We start from the raw sequence: 23182 nt of genomic DNA, 5'->3' as shown, positions 1-23182 counted from the left end.
GTTACAAAGGTATCTATCTTAACACTAGTGGAGTACTTTTATTATATAGAAAAATTTCAGCATTTTATCTGTTTTCAGTTTTAGCACATGCCTGTTTTTTAAATATCAGCTGTATTTTTTATTGTTGATTATAACGGTGTGGAGAATTGGATATATGTATTACTTTAACAAAAACTAAATATTTTTACTACTAAACTTAAATATAAGTATTCACAAATTAATAAAAACTAAAATTTCTCAGGGCTAATTAATCCTTTAAAGTATTATCTTAGGAGAGCCACTGAGTGTAATTTTTCCTTGTCATTTCAAGCATCATGAATAAAATATTCTAATTAACATTTGGGAGATTAGTAAACATTTGACTGTCTTAAGTTGTTAAATGTATTTCATAAGGCTGTAGAAATTTATTAGTGTATATTTCCAGATCATTTCAATTGCTATAAAAATTAATTTTCTTTGACAAATATGAAGAAATTAGATCCCATATAAACTTATAGCTAATATAATCAAAATATAGTACACTAGTTTACATAATTTTCCATTTTTTATTCTATGAAGGGAAAGTAGAACAGCTATTACTTACTCATTAGATGTAAGATCAGAAACCTTGCCTCTGAAGACTATGAATTTTCATTACATTTGAAACAAATCAACAACATAAAGATTACTTGGGGTGAATTACTTAGTGAAAAAAATTATATAGCTAGTTTAAAAATGCATCCACATGAAAAATGGACAGAAATGGAAATCTAGCAATTCCACTTCTAGAATTTTGTCCTAAATAAGTTCTTAACACATGTGCACAAATATAGGCATGTTTGCATGTACACACACATATACTTATGTGAGGATGTCACCTGCTATGGTGAGAAATAAGAAAAAACAAAATATTCATTGGAAGAGGAATGGTTCCAGTATAGCTGATCACAGAATGAGGTAGTTATATCTGTATTAACTTGAAAACATCTACTAGACATGGTGGTTAGTATAGAGACATGTCAGAAAAATTCATACTTTATATGGTACCATTTGAGATTTAGGAAAAAAATAATTTGTGTACAAATGTGAGTATACACACAGGGTTTATATATTTTTAAACTCATAGAAAGTGGTTTGAACACATAAACTCCAAATTGTAATTAGTAGTTAACTCTTGGGAGGGAGTTGAAATTGATGGATGGAATAAAACAATTGACAGTAAGGGTGAATGCAACTTTTCTCCTGACATTTCTGGATTATTTGACATAAGCCTGTAGTCATTTATTACTTCTATGATTTCTTTAATGAGAAAAAGAAAAATGTACAAATTAAGTCCCAGATAATAAAAAAGGACTAGAAATATTTTATCACCCAATACAATCAGTAAGAAAACGGTTTCTTGATAGAGAACTTCTGTGAAATATCAGTCAGTTGTTTACAGACTGCCAAATGTGTTTTCTGTGAGCTTATGCAGAGAGTCAGAATTTGGATTTGTTTTAAATTATACACAAAAGTGCAATAATGTGTGTATATTGGGCAAGCCTCATGGTATTATGCTGAGTAATTTATTGCTTGAGTCATAAAACTCTGCACCAGCAATAATTTTCGTCATCCCTGAAACACGAAAGCAGTAATAAACAGAGATAACCAAATATTCAGCCACACGTCTTCAAACATCACACAGTCCATTTGTCTTACTTAGTTCTTCATTAGCAATTTAAAATCTGTTCATTTTTATAATCTGGTGTCCTAAATATTTTTCTATTGTTTTTTTCTTCCAATATTTATGAGAATAAATTGCATTCTTGAGTTCTCTAAGGTAAACTTATTCTTTCAGCAATCAAAATTGTAATTATTCATTAAAAATAAATGTTTCATTTCCCTATAATTGTGCTAATGATATTCTCAATGGTTCTGTAATGTTTTATACATTGAAATAACTAATGAACGTCTTGGTTCCTCAGGCCATGTGGGCTTCTTCAACTCTCCATCTGTTCCAGCTGTTGTAGGAGCCATCATGAAAATAGCTTCCAACACTCTGTAATTGAGGGCTATAGGGCTAAAATATTTGGATGCTTGCAACCTCATGCTGAACACTGCTAGCTCAGTACATGGCAATCTGAGAAACAAAGCTGAGAATTTTGTAATGTGTTACACTCTAATGATGTTAATTGAGCTGTATAAGTAGTTCACCAAAGAGTATATAATTAAGTCTGAGAAGGTTCCAACAAGAATTTTATGATTCATAGTGATTTTGGAGATAAGGATTTATCTACTGTTTATGCACAGCCTTTTCCAAATTAAAAGCAGCCTGTTTTCTTTCTCATTTTCTCTTTATAATACTGGCATCTGTGTTTACATTTATATTAACAGAGGTCTGTGAGTTGATAAATGATATGCTTAAAATCAAGAAGTGTATGTTTTTTACTTAAAATATTTTCTAGGAATGAGAGGATGGAGAAGGAACGCTAAATACCAAGTGACTAAAATATTAGACTGTTTTGAAGGATGCTGCATGATATATTTTAATTATTTACTTTCCTAAGTTCTTAAGTGATGAAATTATTATCATCATGCTTTATTGAAAAAATGAATGTTATAATATCCTTAGTCACAAATTTACATAAGGGGGCAGTTTATTGCCTTCTTTCTTCCTCTTATTTCATCTAACAATATATATATACAAGAGGATTTAATTAGACAATAATATTTCCTTTGTCATTTTCAAGGACCTCTTCCAATTGGCTGTTTTCTTCAACTTTCTAGGCATATTCACATAGAAATTAGAGAGAATAGAAATATAGTCAAACTTTTTTAGGTCATGTACTGTTGCAGAAAGAATCTATATTATAAATTTCCTTAGCATTTTCATAGGTCATACTGAATTATTCAATATGAGAAATTTTGAGTTCTTTAAATCTTGTGTAATATATTTTTTAAAACTAAAAAATTGGAATGAAACAAAACATGCTACTAGAAAATTCATGAAAAGCATTAGGATCATTTTACATATAAACCCAATAGAATATATTATATAATAATTAAACAAAGCACTTAAAACTTTCCCCAGTGTTGAAACAAAGCTCCACCGAGAAGACACAAAAGCGGGTTTTCCATAGTTTCACCCAGAGTTGGTTATCTGAAGTTAGTGGACTTTAACTATTATACTATGCTTTCTTTGAATTTCACCAATTCCGGGATGCAAATTTAGCTTGTATATCTGTTTCCATTTCTCTTCGTCTGCCAGACGTGACTAGTTTAAATGACATGCAAGTCTAGATCTGGGTCTTTCCCAGAATATTTTTAAGTTCACTGTGAACTCTAGCCCAGCCTTTCAATGCCGGCTTACCACTAAATGGGCAAAGAGCTGTGATACGCACTTAGGGGGTAAAAATAAATGCCCTTCATGTAGGTCAAATCTACTTGACCAATTGAAGTTTGGCAGGATTCACTTTGGGGTTTTTTTTTTTTTTTTTTTTTTCCCCCATGAATGGCACAACATCATGAAATCCCTAAAACCAGTAAATTATTTCAAAGTTTTCACAAGGTTTGTTTTTTCCCCCTTTTACAACATTCAGGCTGAATCTTCCTACAAAAATCTCAGTTTATTTAATGTCAATCTTAGCATGTCATTATACTCTGAATTATTGAGGTTTTGTTTTGTTTCTTCCCAAACCTGGATGTAAAACTCTTTGAATCTGAAAGAGATTGAATTTTGTTTTAATTTTATTGAAATATAATTGACTTACAATGTTATCTTAGTTTCATGTATACAGTAAAGTGATTCAGTTATTGCATATACATATATATATTCTTTTTAGATTCTGTTCCCCTTATAGGTCATTACAAAATACTGAGTAGAGTTCCTTAGATTTGACATTATTAGAGAAAATCTTCAGGAACTATTTATTACATAGAAAAGGACTAACTGGGCTCACACAAAACTTCGTAGCATAGTTTTATAAATTCTTCTAAAAACAGCATTTAAACACATATTTTCAAAATAAGTTTTAAAGAAACAGATCATTTAAAATCATAATAGAATTTTGGTGAGATTTCTGGAAACTTATTGATAAAATTAATATAATGATATATAATTTGGTGTTATTGGTATTTTTATTTTGGTTAATCTTTATTAAATCGTCAGTATGGGCTATGCATTGTGCTTAGTTTCATTCAACCTCTGCTAAGTCTATTAGCTATATATGATTTTCATTCACATTTTGAGATGGGAAAACTGAGGATCACAGAATTGGTATGATTTCTTCACAATCCCTTATAAATCATGTTGCCACTGGTACAGAAAATTGTTTAGAACTAGTATGAACATCTTGCTCAACTCTTGTCATTATACAATCACTTATCTAAATTTTTAATCTTTACTTATTATTTCCAACATTTTTTTTTGTTCAGTTAATTTTTACCTTTAATATCTTTGCTGTGATCATGATAGATCTGATTTTCCAGGAATAAGGAGAAATTGTTGTGGCTCAGCTGGTAAAGGATCCGCCTGCAATGCAGGAGACCTGGCTTCCATCCCTGGGTTGGGAAGATCCCCTGGAGAAGGGAAAGGCTACCCACTCCAGAATTCTGGCCTGGAGGATCCATCATCTGAATAGTCCATGGGATCACAAAGAGTTGAACATGACTGAGCAAAAAAAAAAAGAGAGAAATTATAATAATCTCTCCATCAAATTCTGGCAACTATTCCTCAGTGACCACCAAAAAAAAAAAAAGAAAATTCTTTGGCTGCTTTTGTTTAAAATTAATGATAAAATAAATATAAAAAAGAAAATGAACACACTCTTCTCTTCTGTCATTGCTGTCTTTCTCATGATGGAAACTTAGGGAAAAAAGAAAAAGCAATGTAAATGAAAGTGAGTCATAAGCTTTGTTTCTAATTGCAAGGAGAGAGAGTACCCTGAAACACTGACATTTCAAATAAAAATGGGTGGATTTGCTAATGTCTGCTTCATTCTCGTCAAAGACATTTGTATCTTACCTACCATTGATATCTTTACCTCCATTTATATTACCTACATTTATATCTTACCTACAAAATATGAACCTATTTTTCATTCTTCTCTATTAAATTATTGTTTTTTTTCTAGAGCATGTTAGTTTTTCTTCCCTGGCTGTACAATCCCCACTCCCCCATTCACCCTGTCTCTGTCACAAGCACTGAATTCTCAGGGCTATAATACAAATACCCGTGTCCTATTTTTATGACAAGACTGTGTGACCTGACATGAGAGCTGGGAGAACTGGACCAGTGAATTATTACTGTGACATTAAGCACGTGCCAACTAATTTTTGGTCTTTTTCAATTCCACACGTTTGGGGCTTTAGCTGACCTGATTTAATCGCAATTCCAGTGACTCGATAGGCCAGTGAATGATTTTCCATTGTGCCCTGATTTGTTCACCTAAGACATAACTTTTGGAATAGTGGTGTAAGGCTGGAGAGTGTACCAGCAGGACCGCAGCACCCGGACTCGCGGCTGGAGAGTGGAGCATGTGGAGTCCCTGTACCCGAACCTGCAGTTCTGGGATCAGCAGTCGAGAGCGCAAGTGTCCTGGGTAAACGCAACATTCCTGGATTGGGGGAGGGCATTGTTTTCTTCAAGTGTGAAATAAAAAAGGTTTTACTGATAAACCATGTCAGGGACCAAAGACACTTCTTCAAACCCAGTCCACTTTGGAAGACAGAGAAGTCTCTCAAATTATTATGTATAAGAACTCCCTTTGAAGAAGAAAATAAGACCAACCCTCCTAAGAGCAAATAGTTAAACACCACACAGGTTGTTTTCTTGAGAATAAATCAAATAAAAAACTGTGTTGACCCAAGCAGGGAGACATGTTAGGAAAAGTACGTCACCGTTTAAAAGATCCGTGAGAGGAGCCAGTAGCTGAGAGGACTTCAGAAACGGAGGGAATGAGGGCAGCATGAATGTCAGTACAAGCTGAGAAGGATGAGAAAGCAAACTGTGCTGAGCATGTGTACAGACAAGGAGCATCCAAGACCAGCTTGTTTGGCTCCATCTTTCCTAGTGGTGATCCTAGGAAATGTGTGAGAGTCATTTCAGTTTTATGCTTTGACTTTGGTATGGGTTCAGTGGCCCAGTTCCTCAGCAAATGATTTTTTAAAATGTGTGTGAAAACCTTAGAAGCATCTCATTGGAATTTCTTGGCTACACTCCTCAACGGGAGTGTATTTTGCCCCCAGCTTCTGTCCTTTACCCTTCTATATCATTTTCATAGCAAACAGACTTTTGTTTCTCCTATATTTTGGAAATTAAATGTATCAAATATTAGAAAAAAATACACATTTTTAAATAAACATATGGATTTCCTACTGTTACTAACCATTTAATCTGTCCACATTTTCAAAAGTAGATTTAATAGAAAGGATTATCCCTTATTAATACAATGCCTTTTGATTTTTTTTTTAATGAGTAGTTAACATAAAATAAGATAAAATTGATTATTTGTACTATCTTTTCTAGGCTAGGTTCTGAAGCAAGGGATTGTAATGGTCCCAGAAAACAATACAGAATATGTGAGAATCCACCTTGTCCTGCAGGTTTGCCTGGATTCAGAGACTGGCAATGTCAGGCCTATAGTGTTAGAACTTCGTACCCAAAGCATGTACTTCAGTGGCACGCTGTCATGGATGAAGGTATGACCGACCAGATCACCACCGTCTTAATTAAGCGGAAGTCTAGGTTTGCAAAGTGCTTTACACTAATGGTAAATGTTGTTTTGTAGTTTATACTATAGGTATTTCAAAACTCTGCTTTTTCTGCCTTTATGACATGCCTCGGATGGCAAAGAATCTGCCTGCAACATGGGAGGCCCATGTTCAATCCCTGGGTCGGGAAGATCCCCTGGAGAAGGGCATGGCAACCCACTCCAGTATTCTAGCCTAGAGAGTCCCATGGACAGAGGAGTCTGATGGGTTACAGTCCATGGGGTCACAAAGAGTCAATAACACTTTCACTTTTGTGACATATAATAACCGCAAGCACTAACTAAAAATATATTTTTTAAAGATGGAGGTATTATTATACACAAACAATTTTAAAAGGGTGACAGTACAAAATGCTGGTTAGGATGAAGAGAAACGATCTCTCATGCGTTGCTGGTAAGGTAAAATGGTGCAGCTGCTCTGAAAATTAGCTTGGCAGTGTCTCAAATAACAAAGCATGCACATTAGAAAACGCAGTCGTGGTTATTTATTTCGGAGAAATAAAAATTTACAACCACAAGAAAATGCTGTACATAAGTGCCCTTAGCAGTTTTATTTTCAATAGCCAGAAACTTGAAGCAATCAAAAAGTTTCTGAGTAGCTGCAGGATTAGCAAATGAAGGTTTATGCGTGCCGTAGGATGTTACACAGCAGTCCAAGGAACACACTGTCAAGGTATGCAGTGACCTGGTGGATGTCAGAACGTTATGCAGAGTAGACAAGCCAGTCTCAAAATGCCACGTGCTGTATGATTCCTTTTTTTAACATTCTTGAAATCACAGTAGTATAGAGATGGAGAACAGATCAGCCGTTGCCAGGAGTCGGGGGTGGTGGTGGGAGAGGGGTCGAGGTTCCTGTAAAGGGGTGGCACAAGGTAGAACTCGTGCTCAGTTGCTCAGTCATATCCCACTCTTTGTGACCCTATGGTCTACTCTGTAGCCCACCAGGCTTCTCTGTCCATGGGTTTTCCCAGGCAAGAATACTGGAGTGAGTTGCCATTTCCTTCTCTAGGGGATCTTCCCAACTCAGGGATCCAACCTGAGTCGCTAGCATCTCCTGCATTAGCAGATGGATTCTTTACCATTGAGCCACCTGGGAAGCCGCCAACTAGAGATCTTTATATAAAATGCAGATTGGTTCATATCGCCTTCCCACCTTAGGCATTTCAGAGCCTTCCCATAACTGTCAGGTAAAGACCAAATTGCACAACATGACATGCTCAGCAAGACCTTCCTTTGTCTGATTCCTTCTCTTGTCTCCTACCTCATCTAAGAGCTTACTCTCTTTCTCTTTGCGCTCCAAATACTGCCCTTGCTCCACTGCTTCAAACATATCCTGCTTTCTTCCCCAACACATAGCCTCTAAATGTACCATTTCTTCAGTTAAGTGAAAATAATAACACAATCTTCTAGTCTCATCATCCTTTTAATAAAAGTTAATTCTGTATTCACAGATGCTTTGACCACAAACTTTGGAGTCCTCCCTTTCCTTTACATTCTATTTTACTATGCCTTTGAAATATCAGTAAAGTCACATTATCCCTATCTTTAAAATACCTCCAGAATCTAATGATTGCCCAGTATCTCCAGACCTGACCCCCTGATATAAGCCACTGTGCCTTACCTGTGTGTTTATAGTAGTCTAACAGGTCTTTATGTTTGTGTCCCCATATCTCCTTCAGTCTCAATCATAGCCAGAAGGATACATTTAAAATATCAGTCATGTCACGTTATTCTTCCATTCTGAAGGCAACAGAATGAGTTTTCCCAACTCACTAAAGGTCCAAAGTCCTTCTAATAGCCTATGAGGGCCTTTCTCCCTGGCTTCCTGTTGCCCTCTTGCTTCATCTATACTTACCATCACACCCTTCCACCCACACTGGCTCCCTTGCTCTCCCTAGAATCAGTCCAGGGCCTTTCTGTCTTAGTATCTTGGAAAGTATTGTTTTTGCTGGTGACTCCTTCTGGTCTTTTCTTAAATACTGATTCAATACCTTTCAATACCCTGCCTTATTCTTTTTTTCACATAAGCTATAGTGATCTGTCATAGTATTTTTATTTTATTAGTTTCAGTTCAGATCAGTCGCTCAGTCGTGTCCAGCTCTTTGCGACCCCATGAATCGCAGCACGCCAGGCCTCCCTGTCCATCACCAACTCCTGGAGTTCACTGAGACTCATGTCCATCAAGTCAGTGATGCCCTCCAGCCATTTCACCCTCTGTCGTCCCCTTCTCTTCCTGCCCCCAATCCCTCGCAGCATCAGAGTCTTTTCCAATGTTTTTCTCCCCAAATAATGATTGTAAGAGCAAGACTTGTATTTTATGCATTTCTATGTCTTTAGCTCTGTAAACAGTGCCTGAACAGAGTAGACAATAAATATTAAGTGCAAGAATAGTGTCTCTTTTGGGAAGTGACCTATCCTGGTCCCTCTTCTCACTGAATGTTCCTCTTGGGATGATCTTACTTATTCACTAGGTTTTATTTATCATCCAAATGCTAAAGGAACACAGGCATTTATCTCCAACTAGATCTGTCTGTCCTGAGCTCCTTAGCTGTTTACTTGTATGTTGCTTGAACTTCTCACTTAGCGTCCCGTTCATCTCTAACTCAACATGATTCAAGTTGAACATATCCCTTCCTCCATTCCTGTGTTTCACTCCCACCATCTGCTCCTCTTATTATTCTCTCTCACGGAGAATAACATCACGATTTGCCTCATTACCAAGCTAAGCTAAACTCTTTCTGCCTCAATCTCCATCTGCCTGTAATCAATAAGCAAGCCCTATTTGTCCAAACTTCTCTTTGTTTGCCAAGCATCTTTGTTCATGATTGCACCATCTCTGACCTGGATTCTTCAAACAGCTTTCTTACTGTTTCTCTGACCCTCCTCCAGCTCCTGCTCCTCATTTCAGACAGGCTGGCCTTTTTGAAGATCAGAACTGTTGGTCAGGGTGCCAGTGAGTACCCTTCCATGAGTCCCGTTGCTGTCAGGGCCAGTCTCAAACTTTATTGCCCGGTTCAGAAGGCCATTCTTGTGGCCTGTCCACTTTAACATCTTTGGCCTCGCTTCCATCTCCAGCACAGCCAGGCTGAATTTCATTTCCTCCCTCATATACATCATGTTTTCTTATTTCTGGACCTGTAAACATGCAAGTTTCTTGGCACAATATCCTTTCTTTCTCAGGCTTTAACCTCTTTCCCCTTTTATTTACCTTGAAAACTTCTACTGATTTTTGGACTCAGTCTATGTCAAGTACTCCAGGAAAGAAGAATACCTTGGTCTTCAATGTTGGATCTGTATATATCCCTTCCAAGTACTCCAGCAGACCATGTTGTCGCAGATTTAAATGTCTCTATTCCCACTGTTGTCTGTGCCTAGAGTACTGTCTGGCAATTATTAAGCTTCTGATGAATATTTGCTGCATAATATTTAAATATCTTGGGTTGACCAAAAAGTTCATTCTTGTTCCTGAACAAACTTTTTGGCCAGCCCAACAGTATTTTTCTTTGTAGAAATAAAATCAGTATGAGAATTCATGAAAATCTTCATCTGATCTTGGGTTAATCCTATCTCTGCCTCTAAGTAGCTGTGTGATTTGATAATATTTAATTCATTTCAAACCTGTTTACTCATGTGAAATAAGAAATAAGAAACAGTTTCCCTCCAGATTAAAAAAAAAAAAAAGGTAGGATGGGGGGAAATTCCCTCGTGGTCCAGTAGTTAGGACTCTGAGCTTCCACTGCACGAGACATGAATTCAGTCCCTGGTTAGGGAGCTAAGATTCCCACAAGCCAAGTGGTGCAGCCAATAAAAAAAAAAATCAGAGTTGTATGAGGATCAACTTAAAATACCAAAGCTCTTATAAAGTGTTGTTTATCATCAGAATGATCTATAATAGATACATCATTAGCAGGGTAGCACTTTTGATAATTTTGCAAAATGTACTAATCAAACACATCAGTCAGTCTATGATGAATAAAATACATAATAGTTTTTATGTATTAGAGCAGTATGGAACAAAATGAAATATATAGGTCTTATAAAAATGCCCAAGTCTTTGGCACTTGAGAATGGAAGTGGCTATTTCTGTTAATACACGAATCTCTGGCTAGGAGAAATATAGTGAACATTTATTTTTAGAGGAAAAAAAAAGATGCATAGCTTTAGCATTCAGGTATTTTGCATGCTCTGTGCTGAAATTTGGCTGATATCCATGTTTAATGCATATTTTGGAAAGGGTTGATCTCTTAAATCAAGACAGAGCCTGCCTGCCAAGTACTGGCATGTTACATGGATCACTATAATGTCACAATCTCAAGGGTACACTCCAGGAAGGAAGATTGGTATCAAATGTTTATGTCATCTATAAAGCTAAAGTAAGTACAGTGAATTGACAGTATGTTGTAAAAGGAGAAATACAAAGATTTTTTTATCTGATTTCATGCTTAGAATGTGAATGAAATTTTTTTGACTAATTCCTTTCGACATTATTCATATATCTGGTTTGCTACTCTCTTCAATGAAGACTCCAGAAAGAGAATTTTATATATATATATATATACATACATACCAGTATTAAAGTGTTGCAATTACAGCAGCTGTTTTTAAGTCCAAAGATATGACATAGTAAGCAGTCACTGAATAAACATAACCTACTTTGAGGTGTGAGAGCACATTGAAGTGCTTTATTGCAGCTTATAATGGCATCTTAAAGGAAAATTTCAAAACCATGCACATTAAAGGCCATGTTCCAACTCCCCAAAATTATTCAGAGCAGTATTCAGAAGCCACATGTGAAAACTGTTTGAAATGTTCAATTCCGAAGGCTCATTTAACTGTCTGTCTTCTCTTTGCCAAGTGATACCCTGTTCCATGCCTCTGGCTGTTATTTGGTATTTATAGAATCCCATCAGCATACGTGGAACTTTACTGAAGACATAAGCGAAGATCAGTGTCAGAGACTGTAAACTATTTTCCATTCTATTTATATGAGCTTAATAAACAGTAAAGGGCCTGACTGGTGTCAAGCCAATAGAGTAGTAATGTAGCCTGGAAATTGCTCTGAAGTTTCAGATTTGGATAATCTTACTACTGGTGTTACCAAATACTACAGCTCCTCTGCAGAATATTTAGAAATAGAAACAGCACTTTAAAAAATATTCTTCCAGTCTTTGACTGAGCCTGAAAGTCAAGTTTTTTTACTCTAATCACCCTCCTTTATTGCTTAAGGAAGCTCTGAGGAAGATTGCCAGCCATTCAAGAATTCTTTACCTAGAACAGTAAGTCTCACCCTAGTCATCATACATCCCAACATGCTTTCTGAGTAGACAATAAAGAGGGTTGACTGCTAGCTAGCACTTCAGCAGTTGCACATTCTAGTGCATGTTCTCATGGGATTGTATTGCATTTCTAAACATCCTCACAGTGGAAAATCTTATAAGAATTGTTCATCATAGAAGCTCTTCTTTCTCCCTTTAGTAATTTTTCTCTTAGAAATGCCAAATACATAGGATTGAAAATTAGTGTATTGGAATTTAGAAATGAGACATCAAGAAAAGCTTCATGAATAAAATAAATCTTAAATAAGCAGAAATTGGATATGTTCTTATAATTAAAAGGGGTTCATGCCAAAAGATACAAGCAGAAATTGGGAGAGTGCAAAATATTTTTCACAAAGAATACTTGGTCTGTGTGTAGTAGAAGTTTAGTGCCAAAAATAATAAGTGATATACTTAAAAATAATTTGAAGACACAATTCTTAAGAAGGAGGTTAATATTCACTGGATACCTGTTTTTTCCCGGCATCATCTCATTTACTACTCATAATAACCCTCTAGTATTATCTACTCTAGTAGTACATTACTTATTTAACATATTATATTTTTTACTCAAAACTATTTTGAAAAATAAAGCTTGAGATAAAAATACTTATGGATCAACTTTTATTCATTTCTTTTTATCCACTCTGTAGAAAAGCCGTGTGCCTTGTTTTGTTCTCCTGTTGGAAAAGAACAGCCTATTCTCCTATCAGAAAAAGTGTTGGATGGAACTTCTTGTGGATATCAGGGATTAGATGTCTGTGCAAATGGCAGGTGTCAGGTAAGACTTTCCAAAAGGGTGAGTGTCTGCCCTGAGGGAGGCTTGGGGGACCTTGGAGCAGCTGCACAGTATGGTGGAAAGCTCTGTACTAAGATTCAAAAGATTTTAATGTAGTCCTGCCTCAACTGTGATCTTCAGCAAGTCTGATCAACTTTGAAGTCCATTCTTTAATCTGTGTAGTGAAGGGTTCAGACTGGAAAATCTATAATGTCCATTTCTAGTTGAAAGAATCTGACATATTTATTCAATAATGTATGTATTACAGGCCTGAAAAATTATGACACTTTGGGCATTTTATGTCAAAATATTCCAGACCAAAAACTCAAGTACTCCACTTCTCCATGTCTTGTGTCCAAGACTGAGCCATGTGGCAAAAACCTATAAAATCAGTCTTATTATTCATTAATGTTAAAATATTATCTACATTCTTGTATCAGCTGATTTTTAAATGTATATTCAATTTTTATTGTACTTAAACATGTCATTTGTCTTTTTGTTTTCTTTTTAAAAATAATCTCCATCTGTTATATGCATGTATGTGCTCTACTTTATCATTAGAAAAGTAGTCATTCTGTTCAAATAAATAGCATAGTGGAAAGATCAATGGCTAAAGCTCTGAATTTTGCCAGTTACGGGTCTGCCACTATCACAGTTGCCTTCCCCTGGATGATAAATATGCAGGAAATTTAATGCCAAGTGTTTTCATAATCAATATGTATATAGAGGGGAAAGGAGGCAGGACTGAGCACAGGGAGCAATTGGGCTGGCAGTCACAAGACCTCAGCTAGCTTCATTTGCTAGCTTCATGTAGTTGGGATGGCTCTTCAAAGTTGTCTCCATCCGGGGAGAGAAAACCAGACCTTTTTAACCCCTATTGTCTACTAGTGTTTGGATATAAACTGTCCCAGGGGATGAGGGGGCTATGACCTTGGGAAAGGCAGTTTTCTTTAGGCTAGGCATTTTCTTAAAAGGGATAAAGGTTAAGAGCCATAAACTGATACATTTCCCAGGCATGGGTGGAGAATGTGCATCCTTTAGTAATGAGAGAGGTATCTGAGTAGGACAACACTCAGAATCCATGGCAGCCACTAGGAAACTATATTCTTGGGAAAATCACTTAAAATATGTGTGCATCCATTAACTAATCTGTAAAATGAAATAGGCCAGTGATCATTGACTTTTTTGTGTAATATACTCCTTTGAGAATTTGATAAAAGTTTTGGTTTCTTCCTCTAAAAATGCATGCCTGACCACACAAGCGCACACATACACCAAGATTTGAAAACAATTACAAACTCTGGATTGATCAGTCCGTGGTCCAGTAGAAGTATATAGACTTCTGGGTAAAAACTTGGAAACAATCTGAAACTTAAATGGTTTACCAGCTCTTAGATTCTTTATTTTGCCAGCATGCTATAATATTTAAAGCATAGAATCATGCAATATAATTGGATATAAGAAACAGCCTTATAATTACATATTAATTTCCTTAGTAGCCTGGAATATATTTTTCATTTGTTTAAAAATCATTGCAATTATTTACCTATAAACACTTGGTTTTCAGAGCTCTAAGTTGTGCAGTTAAAACTTTCATCTTTATTTCATCATTTTATGTAAATGTCAGATTAGTATGACTTAAATGAGTTTATTTTTCAAAGAAAATTATTTTCCCAACTATATGCCAAATACAATAGCTTACATTGCTATGCTTTTCACTTAACAGTATTGTGTAAGCCAGACCTTTTATAGAGTCCCTAACTATTAAAATAACAGCAACAACAACACAAAATTCTGTGTAAGTGTTATGTGAGTCTGATGATTGTACTTAAAGTTCTGTGAAGTGGACTGTGACTTCTGATAGCTTTGGAATACTTCACCATTCTGGCTTTTTAACTAAAATGCTTCATTCAGTCTTTTAATATAATTAAAAACATGCTTCCTTTTTTTCTTTCTGACAGCTCTGTATACTGAGTTTGGCTGGAGTGTTTTGTTTTATCCTAAAATATACATTGACGTTGAAAGTAAATTTCTAAACTTGATGAGTAGACGAAGGAGAGCAATTGAAAAATAGACAGCTTTCTCCTGGTGACCCAGTTGGCCTCCCTGCCCTTTATATCCTGGAAGAGCATAGAGAAGGCTGTCTTCTACATTACTGTGCTATTCCCCTGTCTTCAGCTACCAGTGGTACCTCAGGCACCTACCACCAGTTAACCAGTGTTGTCTTTTCCAAGACATTCATCCTCAATTTTTGGAGTTATGTGGGCATATTTTGAAAAGTGTGGCTACTTGTAACTACTGATTACAAAATGTGAATTTTTTCATCCTTATTTTAAATCTACATGGTTATTGAGCCATGACATGATGTCTATCCCTGCCTTTTATTTTAGGTTTTAGAAACATATACTGTCCCAGTTACAAGGGTTAGAAAGCTAGCAGACAACTAGGTACTCATTTATTCAATCATTGAACTACTGTTTATTGAGTTTATTGTATTTACCAAGAAAGAAGCTAGATGTTATGGGTAGAATAATAAAGGTGTTTCTATCATTTCAAAACCACTGTAATCTCTCAATTTGCTCCTCATTTGTACATGAAGGAGAGATTTTTATCCCCAGGAGTCGCTGGTCTTTTCATGGCTCTTGCTTAGTGAACTCTTCCCACGGCTTTGTTGTATTTTGAGAATTTCCTGTGGTGGCCACCTCTTTCATCCAGAATCATTCTATTTCTTCCCAGATAAGCTTTGATTCGCTGATCAGAGTTCTCCACTACTGCATCGCTTTGTCTACTTCTTGACACTGATATACCCGCCTTGACAAAAAGAAAGGATACCTTTTTTATGCAGGTTTAATGTGATTTTTGGTTTCTCGGGATATTCATCCTGCAGCTGTGTTTTCTAATCTGCTTCTTCCCCCACCGAACACCAACCACAGAAAAAGACCCTAGTTTTGTTTCTATTTTATCTGATATTTTCAAATTTTATTTAAGTAATTTTAACTTGTTATAAATGGATGTATCGTCAGTCAGTTTTGTAGCTTCTTCTTGATCAGAGCTAATGGTATAATTCTACCATTTATTTCAGCTACCACCAACATACTAACTTCTACCCTTTGAGTAAATATCATCTTTTCTGAATATCAGTGAGAGACCCATATTATTCACTAGAAAAGAGTCTACATTTTAATCTAAGAAGATGCATAGTTAACATAGTTAACATTAGCATAGTTCTTCTGGGAACATATAAAATTAATTATCCCACTGTTAATATTTTCTTATAGCAACCATCGGTTATAAGCAGTTCTTGGTCACTTGTGTTAAGATTCCAAAGAAGGCAGGGAACAGAAATTTGTTCATGAACTGTGATGAGTACAAACATTTATGTTTGGTTTGCACAAGTTAATATTTAATATTCAGCATTTATTCAGCAGCCTCTTTAGGAGTAAAGCCAACCATACGGTAAAACCCATCTGTTCTATGCTGAGTAGAATGAATTTGATCAATCATGTTACATTTAGTAGAAATGTGATTTCTTTTGGGGTTTATGTAAATTGCATTTGTCTCAATAAGAGTTTTCCAAATTACTTTCAGATGTCATTTAAGTTTTAATATAGGAAAATATAGTTTGATCACTGCCCTACTATTTGGTCACTTTACAAATGATATTATTTGATATAAGCTTGCTATGTTAGTTTGCACCAGCGAATGTGGAGTTTTACTAGTTTGTCAAATAGATGTGTCAAGTTTGTAGACTAGGCTTGTCCTGAAGTAGTCGTTAGAAAAGAAGCTCACTTTATGATGTACTGTCATTCTCTTGTTGCAGAAAGTTGGCTGTGATGGTTTATTAGGGTCTCTTGCAAGGGAAGATCATTGTGGTGTGTGCAATGGCAATGGAAAATCATGCAAAATCATTAAAGGAGATTTTAATCACACCAGAGGAGCAGGTGATTATTTTTTTTTTCAAAATTACTAATCCAAACAGTCTTTGGGGATAGAAATTACATTGAACTTGACTTAGAAATCACATTTCTGATTGTTGAAGACTTTTGTAATGGGTACTGAATGATTTTTCATGATGACATATAATACATATGATATGAGCCAAAATGCTAACAAGCCCATTTCCCAATACTGAGAATATGAAATCATCTGTTGTGTATTTAATAAATTGGAGCAGCAAGGGAATAATCTAATTTGCATTGGCTAATATTATCAGATTTCTACAGGCCTTATCCTCCAATGCACAGTATTGATGTCTAACAGAGAATAATAATTTTTAACAGCCTGAAGCAACTATTGAGAGTATTAGTCTTCAGGTTTTCAGCTTCCATTTTTTTTTATTATTTTCTTAATGTGTTTACTAAGTTCCAAAGAAATACATTTTTGAAAGCAGAGTCTGTAGCAGTGTAGCATGTTGGAAACTATAACAGAAAATCAGAAGGTGTGGGCTGATAGTCCAGATATATTAAGAGCAGGAACACATCCTCTCTCGTTTTCTTTCCTCATCTATAAACACTCATAGGGGATATGAGGATGAACAGACAGTGAATGATCTATGTAGTGTGAATTTTAAAGTGATCCACAACAAAAAGTGATATTATCTGTACTGAAATATAATGACTCACAAGTAAACTTTATATACAGAAAATGCTTTAAACTCAAGCCTTCAAGTTTACTGGGAGGAAGCAAATATTTTATGTTTACATTGGTGTCTTACCTGGACATCTGTTTATTGAACTATCTTAGTATTTATGATTGATTTTCATTGTCATTTATATGCTTACACTACATATATCAACTTTTTTTCCTGTTTTAAATTTCTTATTCAGAAACTGAAAGATGTGCCCCCAAAATATATATTTTAATATGAAGAATAAGCCATTTATATTTGAATAATCATGAAAAGTGAGTTCATTCTAGGTTTTAAAAAAAAAGCCCCTAAGAGAAAATTAGACACAGCCCTCAAATATATAACCTTTCTCTTGGCCCCAGCAGAATAAAAGATAAGTGAGCTCGAAGAACTTGAAGCCTACAAATAACTAAGGCCCAGGGTAAATTGCAGATCAAAATCTCAGTCTCTGAAGTTGTGAAAAAAGGTGACAGATTCTGAAAGTCAAAATCTGTCAGAACTCATTGAGAAAAGGCAGGCAAAGCTGTAAAAGGTTCCCTGGCTTCCAGCTAAGAAGTACAGTCGTAATAAGCTTTTCAGCCTGATTGTGATGGGAGATGTTTTTATCATGCAAAAGTTAAAGTGACATCTGAAGAGATTTAAAGATACTAGAACTTTTGAAGCCTATTCCTGCATAATTGTTTACCTGCACAGAGACAGTTCACCGAGGAATACTGATGCACATTCAGCACTGGTAGCTTTTGTTTAGTAATAATAACACTTAATTTTTCAACTAAACTTAGATAATAGAAATTGCAGTTAAAAACCAGTAATGTTGTTCCTTCTGACTACAGTTAGATGAATACATTCCTCCCCACCTCCCCAATTTCTACTTCAAATCTCCTTTGTTTTTATTGCACTTTTAATTTCTACTTATGTTTTATTAGTTTCTAAATTATATTAACAGCCTCTGATATTTGGAAGATGTCTAAAGTGCCTACAATATTGGGAATATCAGAGACTAATACTGTTATTTCCTTACAACAATCTGTTGTGCTTGTAGTTCTCTGCTAGTTTAACACCGTTCATGGAAGAAACTAAAATTCTAAACTTGAACCATAAGACTTTGTGTGGTGTTGTTCCTACTTGTCTTTCTGGTATCAACTCTGCCGAGGTCACTTTCCTACTCTAAGCTGCAACCAATAGATTTGCTAGAGGTGCTCAAGCTGACCATGCTCTCTCTAGCACCTTGCATTTAAAAATATTGTTCTGTTAGCTTCGCCTGGTTTTGTTTTTCAGTCGCTAAGTCGTGTCTGACTCTTTGCGACCTCATGAACTGCAGCATGCCAGGCTTCCTTGTCCTTCACTATGTTCTGAGTTCGCTCAAACTCATGTCTATTGAGTCAGTGACACCACCCGACCATCTCATCCTCTGTCACTCCCTTTTCCTCTAGCTCTCAATTTTTCCCAGCATCAGAGTCTTTTCCAATAAATGAGTCGGCTTTTCACATCAGGGGGCCAAAGTATTGGCACTTCAGCATCAGTCTTTCCAATGAATGAATATTCAGGGTTGATTTCCTTTAGGATTGACTGGTATGATCTCCTTGCTTTCCAAGGAACTCTCAAGAGTCTTTTCCAGCACTACAATTCAAAAGCATCACTTCTTTGGTGCTCAGCCTTCTTTATGGTACTCTCACATCTGTACATGAATACTGGAAAAACCATAGCTTTGACTGTACAGACCTTTGTTGGCAAAGTGATATCTCTGCTTTTTAATAAGCTATTTAGTTTTGTCATAGCTTTTCTTCCAAGGACCAAGCATCGTTTAGCATTCAGGTCTCAGTACAGATGTCACTTCTTCAATGAAGTGTTCCATGAACAGCCTCCACATCCTGTCTCTCTGTATGGATACCCTACTGGTATCCACAGAGTTGAGTTGTAAGGTAATTTTGTTTTACACTCTTTGATCTTTGCTTTCCTACTATAAAGATCAGTGAGGAAAAATATCATGGCTATTTTTTGTTCAATACCCTAGTCCTAATGACCAACATAGTGTATGATTCATTAACATTTATTAGTGTAATGAATAATGAAACATTACATCATTAAGAACTTTAAAAAACAAAAATCTGTATGAATCTTTAATTATGCTGTGGGCTTCATCTACTTGTGACTTTAGGAATGCTGTATTCATTTCTCTTGAGACAATTTTATCCTTATAGTTTATGGACTCCCTAGAATTTCTTGAAGGAACTGCAGCCCTATTTTGATCCAGTTGGCCATACACACTGTATATATTGTATGAGTAACACATGCACAGACACATGTGGGTGTTTTCAGTCCCTGTGCTCTATTTAGAGTTTGCTAAATCATTTTTGTTCAAACTAGAAAATCAACTTAAGAGAACTTTTGTTCCTTAGCACATATATCACGTATTTCATTTTAATTTGCCTGGACAGGGGTTGATTTGTTAAGGGATTTTTAAAGGTAAATTGTATATTTGGCCACTTGTGGAACTGTATAGTTATCAATATACATTTAGAAGAGGGTGGGCATAGAATCTGTTATTCTTAGTACGAGAGATGATGACACTAATCCAGAACAAGAAATGCATGCTCTTAGACTTTTTATTTGTATGTTTGCCACAGCAATAAGAGAGTCATAGTGTCATGTATTCTACTCTGTGAAATAGTAGTAGTGGGCTCTAGCTGTAATCAGACAGATCTGAGTTCGAAGCTTGCATCAGCTAATTACTGACAAAGCAGTCTTGAAAAAGGCAAGTTTTTCTTTTTCTCTACCTTTATTTTCCAATCTATTAAATATCTACCTTGGATGATATCATTATGGCTGAATGAAATAATTTATATCAACTATCTACAGTTGTGACTAGCACATAGCAATTGTTCAAAATATAGCATTTATCATCGTTACTACCATGGAGATAATGATTACCTTGGGCATTTTAAGATGGCCAATTAAGAATGGGATCTCTGGTTGTAAAAGAGGATGTTCCTATGTATATATGATGCAAACTGTCCAATGTGAGGATCAAGTTTATGACCTTGACATCATAGTCTTTATTTCAGCTTCTGAGCTCAATTATAGCCACTCGTATGTCCACATCTTTTAAAAATATGCAGTCTCAATTGTGAGACTTATTTACTCAAAAATATCGAGACCCCAGACTTTAGCTATCCTTTATCAAATGTCTTTGCTTAATATTTTCCTTCCTCTCTTTCTTCTTTAAACGCAATCTAACTCACCTCTCCTCCAAGCTGTTTCTATTGAATAACAGAGAATTGCTCTGGATATAACTGTTGTCCTAAAATACAACATATCTCTGGGTTTACTGCTAAACTCAAATAGGAATTTACAGTTACTGCCTCTGCTTTTCTGTATCTACTCTTCATTTTTAACAATCCTGAAATTTATCTTCTTCAAACACCTAATTTGCTCAGAGATGAATGGTTACCTCTTGTTTGTGACATCCGGTGGACTCCCCTTAGTCACCTTTCTCTTTGATGTCTGTGCAGGTTTTTGTACCAGTACTCTTCTTAAAATGTTCTAATCTATAAGATCCCACTATACCAAAATAGCCAGATTTCTACTTTCTTGGGATTATTCCTTCCTGTATTCTTTTTTTTTTTTCAATCTTTCTGTTAAAAACCCATAACTGTCACCAAGGTTAAGTCTTTGACTTCCATCTCTAAGTATTCTCCATTTACTCCTGTGGCTTCAATTACTGCCTCACAGAGGTGAGGAAAGCCTGACCTTACCCTGGAGTTCCCGATTCCCAGAGTTCTTACTGGATATTTTTTATTAGTGTATTATACTGGTTTGCTGAGTACAAACTGCAAAACTTGTCAGATTATTACCCAAACTTGACTTTCATGTTTTTATAAATGATGACTGCATTCTCACATAAGTAATAATAAAAGATTGTGTCATGTCCTCACTTTCTGTTGGTTCTCAAACTCAGAGTTTTTTTTCCCTTTACAGTGCCTTCTAGATTTTCCTCCTTAGCCTCTAGCACTCCTGGATTTTTACATTGGCCTCCTGATACTGCTTTCCACAGCTGTATCACTGAGGCTTTTCCAAACTATCAGATAAAACCTCTCCAAACCAGTATCTGATTACATCCCTTGCTGTAGAATGTTCAGTAGCTTCAAGTGGTAAATTCAGCGTCCTGGGCATGCATTTAAATTCTCTTAATATAGCCATCTTCTTACACCTTCTCATTCTGTCAGAGTTATTTTGTGTGGTACAAAAAATACCACTTACTATGTTACTTTTTTCTACATATGGTGAACTCACTCTTTTTTATATACAGTTGACTCTCAAATAACTGCATGGGTCCACTTATATATGGATATTTTAAATAGTAAATACTACAGTATACACAATCTCAGTTTTTAAGTCTTCAGATGTAGAACCACAGATACAAAGGAACCACGTAGACAGAGGGTCCACTACTTATTATACTCAGATTTTTTACTACAGGGCAGATCAGCACTCTTAACTCCCGCATTGTTTTGTTTAAGGGTCACTTGTATATCCAAATCCTATCCATTCTTCAAAGACAGTTAATCTTTTTGCTTCTTTATGAAGCTTTCCTTGACTATATGAAATGTTCTCTTTTCTGAAACATTGTGATTCCTACTGGTGCCAGTGTTACTCGAACATCAGTAATGTATGCTGCTAAGTCACTTCAGTCGTGTCCGACTCTGTGTGACCCCATAGATGGCAGCCCACAAGTCTCCCCCGTCCCTGGGATTCTCCAGGCAAGAACACTAGAGTGGGTTGCCATTTCCTTCTCCAATGCAGGAAAGTGAAAAGTGAAAGTGAAGTCTCTCAGTTGTGTCCGACTCCAGCGACCCCATGGGCTGCAGCCTTCCAGGCTCCTCCATCCATGGGATTCTCCAGGCAAAAAGTACTGGAGTGGGGTGCCAAACCACTTAAAGTTGGGGGTGGGGGGGGCGGAAATCCCACTTCTGAGTTAAAATAGCAGCAAAACTTCTGACTGGTGATGTCATCAGATAAGGGGGATGGTTTAAACAACTTTAATTTACATTCTTCATTGGAAAATTAGCCATTTTATTTTGAATATGATCTTCTAAGCTTAATTTTGGAAGCTTTATTTAACTCATTTTTATGTAAGATATTTGTCTCTTTCCAATTCGATTCTAAACTCAGTGAGTACAGAAAACATGTTACCTCATTTCTGTATGCAAATAGGAAGTAAGTGTTCGTTTCTATTTTCATTGCTGCATACTGCGTTCATGTAACAAAATGGAAGTACTTGTATGATTTAGTGTTACTGAAAATTTATTCTCTATTGGAAATGCTGATTTGAAAAGCACAGACCTCTAGTCCCAGACACTGCCACCAGGTGGGGTGTCTGCTACCTATTGATAAACAGCAAATAATTGTCAACAGTTTCAGGAATTTGAATAATTAATCAATAGGAGACAACTCTAGGATTAGCTATTATACCTTTTTATCAATAGCTTTGAAAATTAGATTTTTATTAGAACCATGTGTGGCTATACAGAAATACTGAGAAATCGAAGTCTTGATTTTGACTTTTTGTGTGTACTTTTTCTTCTATCCAACTTTATCTTACCCTCTTGTTTCACTTCAGGCATTACATTCCTAACCACTGCTAAACTGTATTTCCTAAAATATACCTAATTGTATCTTGCTCCTAGCCATCTGATCCCTTTCAGGATGACATCAGATTGTCTGATGTGGCCTT

At 35.9% G+C, this 23182-nt stretch overlaps 1 protein-coding gene across 1 annotated transcript in view; it reads left to right on the top strand.

Annotated features, from left to right (window-relative positions):
* Window positions 1-23182, top strand: part of ADAMTS19 (ADAM metallopeptidase with thrombospondin type 1 motif 19) — a 267906-nt gene that overhangs the window by 172751 nt on the left and 71973 nt on the right. The window contains exons 12-15 of the mRNA NM_001206114.1: window positions 5428-5558; window positions 6485-6657; window positions 12697-12824; window positions 16642-16762. Of these exons, the coding sequence (NP_001193043.1) occupies window positions 5428-5558; window positions 6485-6657; window positions 12697-12824; window positions 16642-16762 (553 nt within the window). The remainder of the gene's footprint in view (window positions 1-5427; window positions 5559-6484; window positions 6658-12696; window positions 12825-16641; window positions 16763-23182) is intronic.

Source organism: Bos taurus, chromosome 7 (assembly GCF_002263795.3).
Source record: "Bos taurus isolate L1 Dominette 01449 registration number 42190680 breed Hereford chromosome 7, ARS-UCD2.0, whole genome shotgun sequence".
NCBI classification, from domain to species: domain Eukaryota; kingdom Metazoa; phylum Chordata; class Mammalia; order Artiodactyla; family Bovidae; genus Bos; species Bos taurus.
The sequence above is the reverse complement of the archived record's forward strand: the minus strand, read 5'-3'. Positions and strand labels throughout refer to the sequence as shown.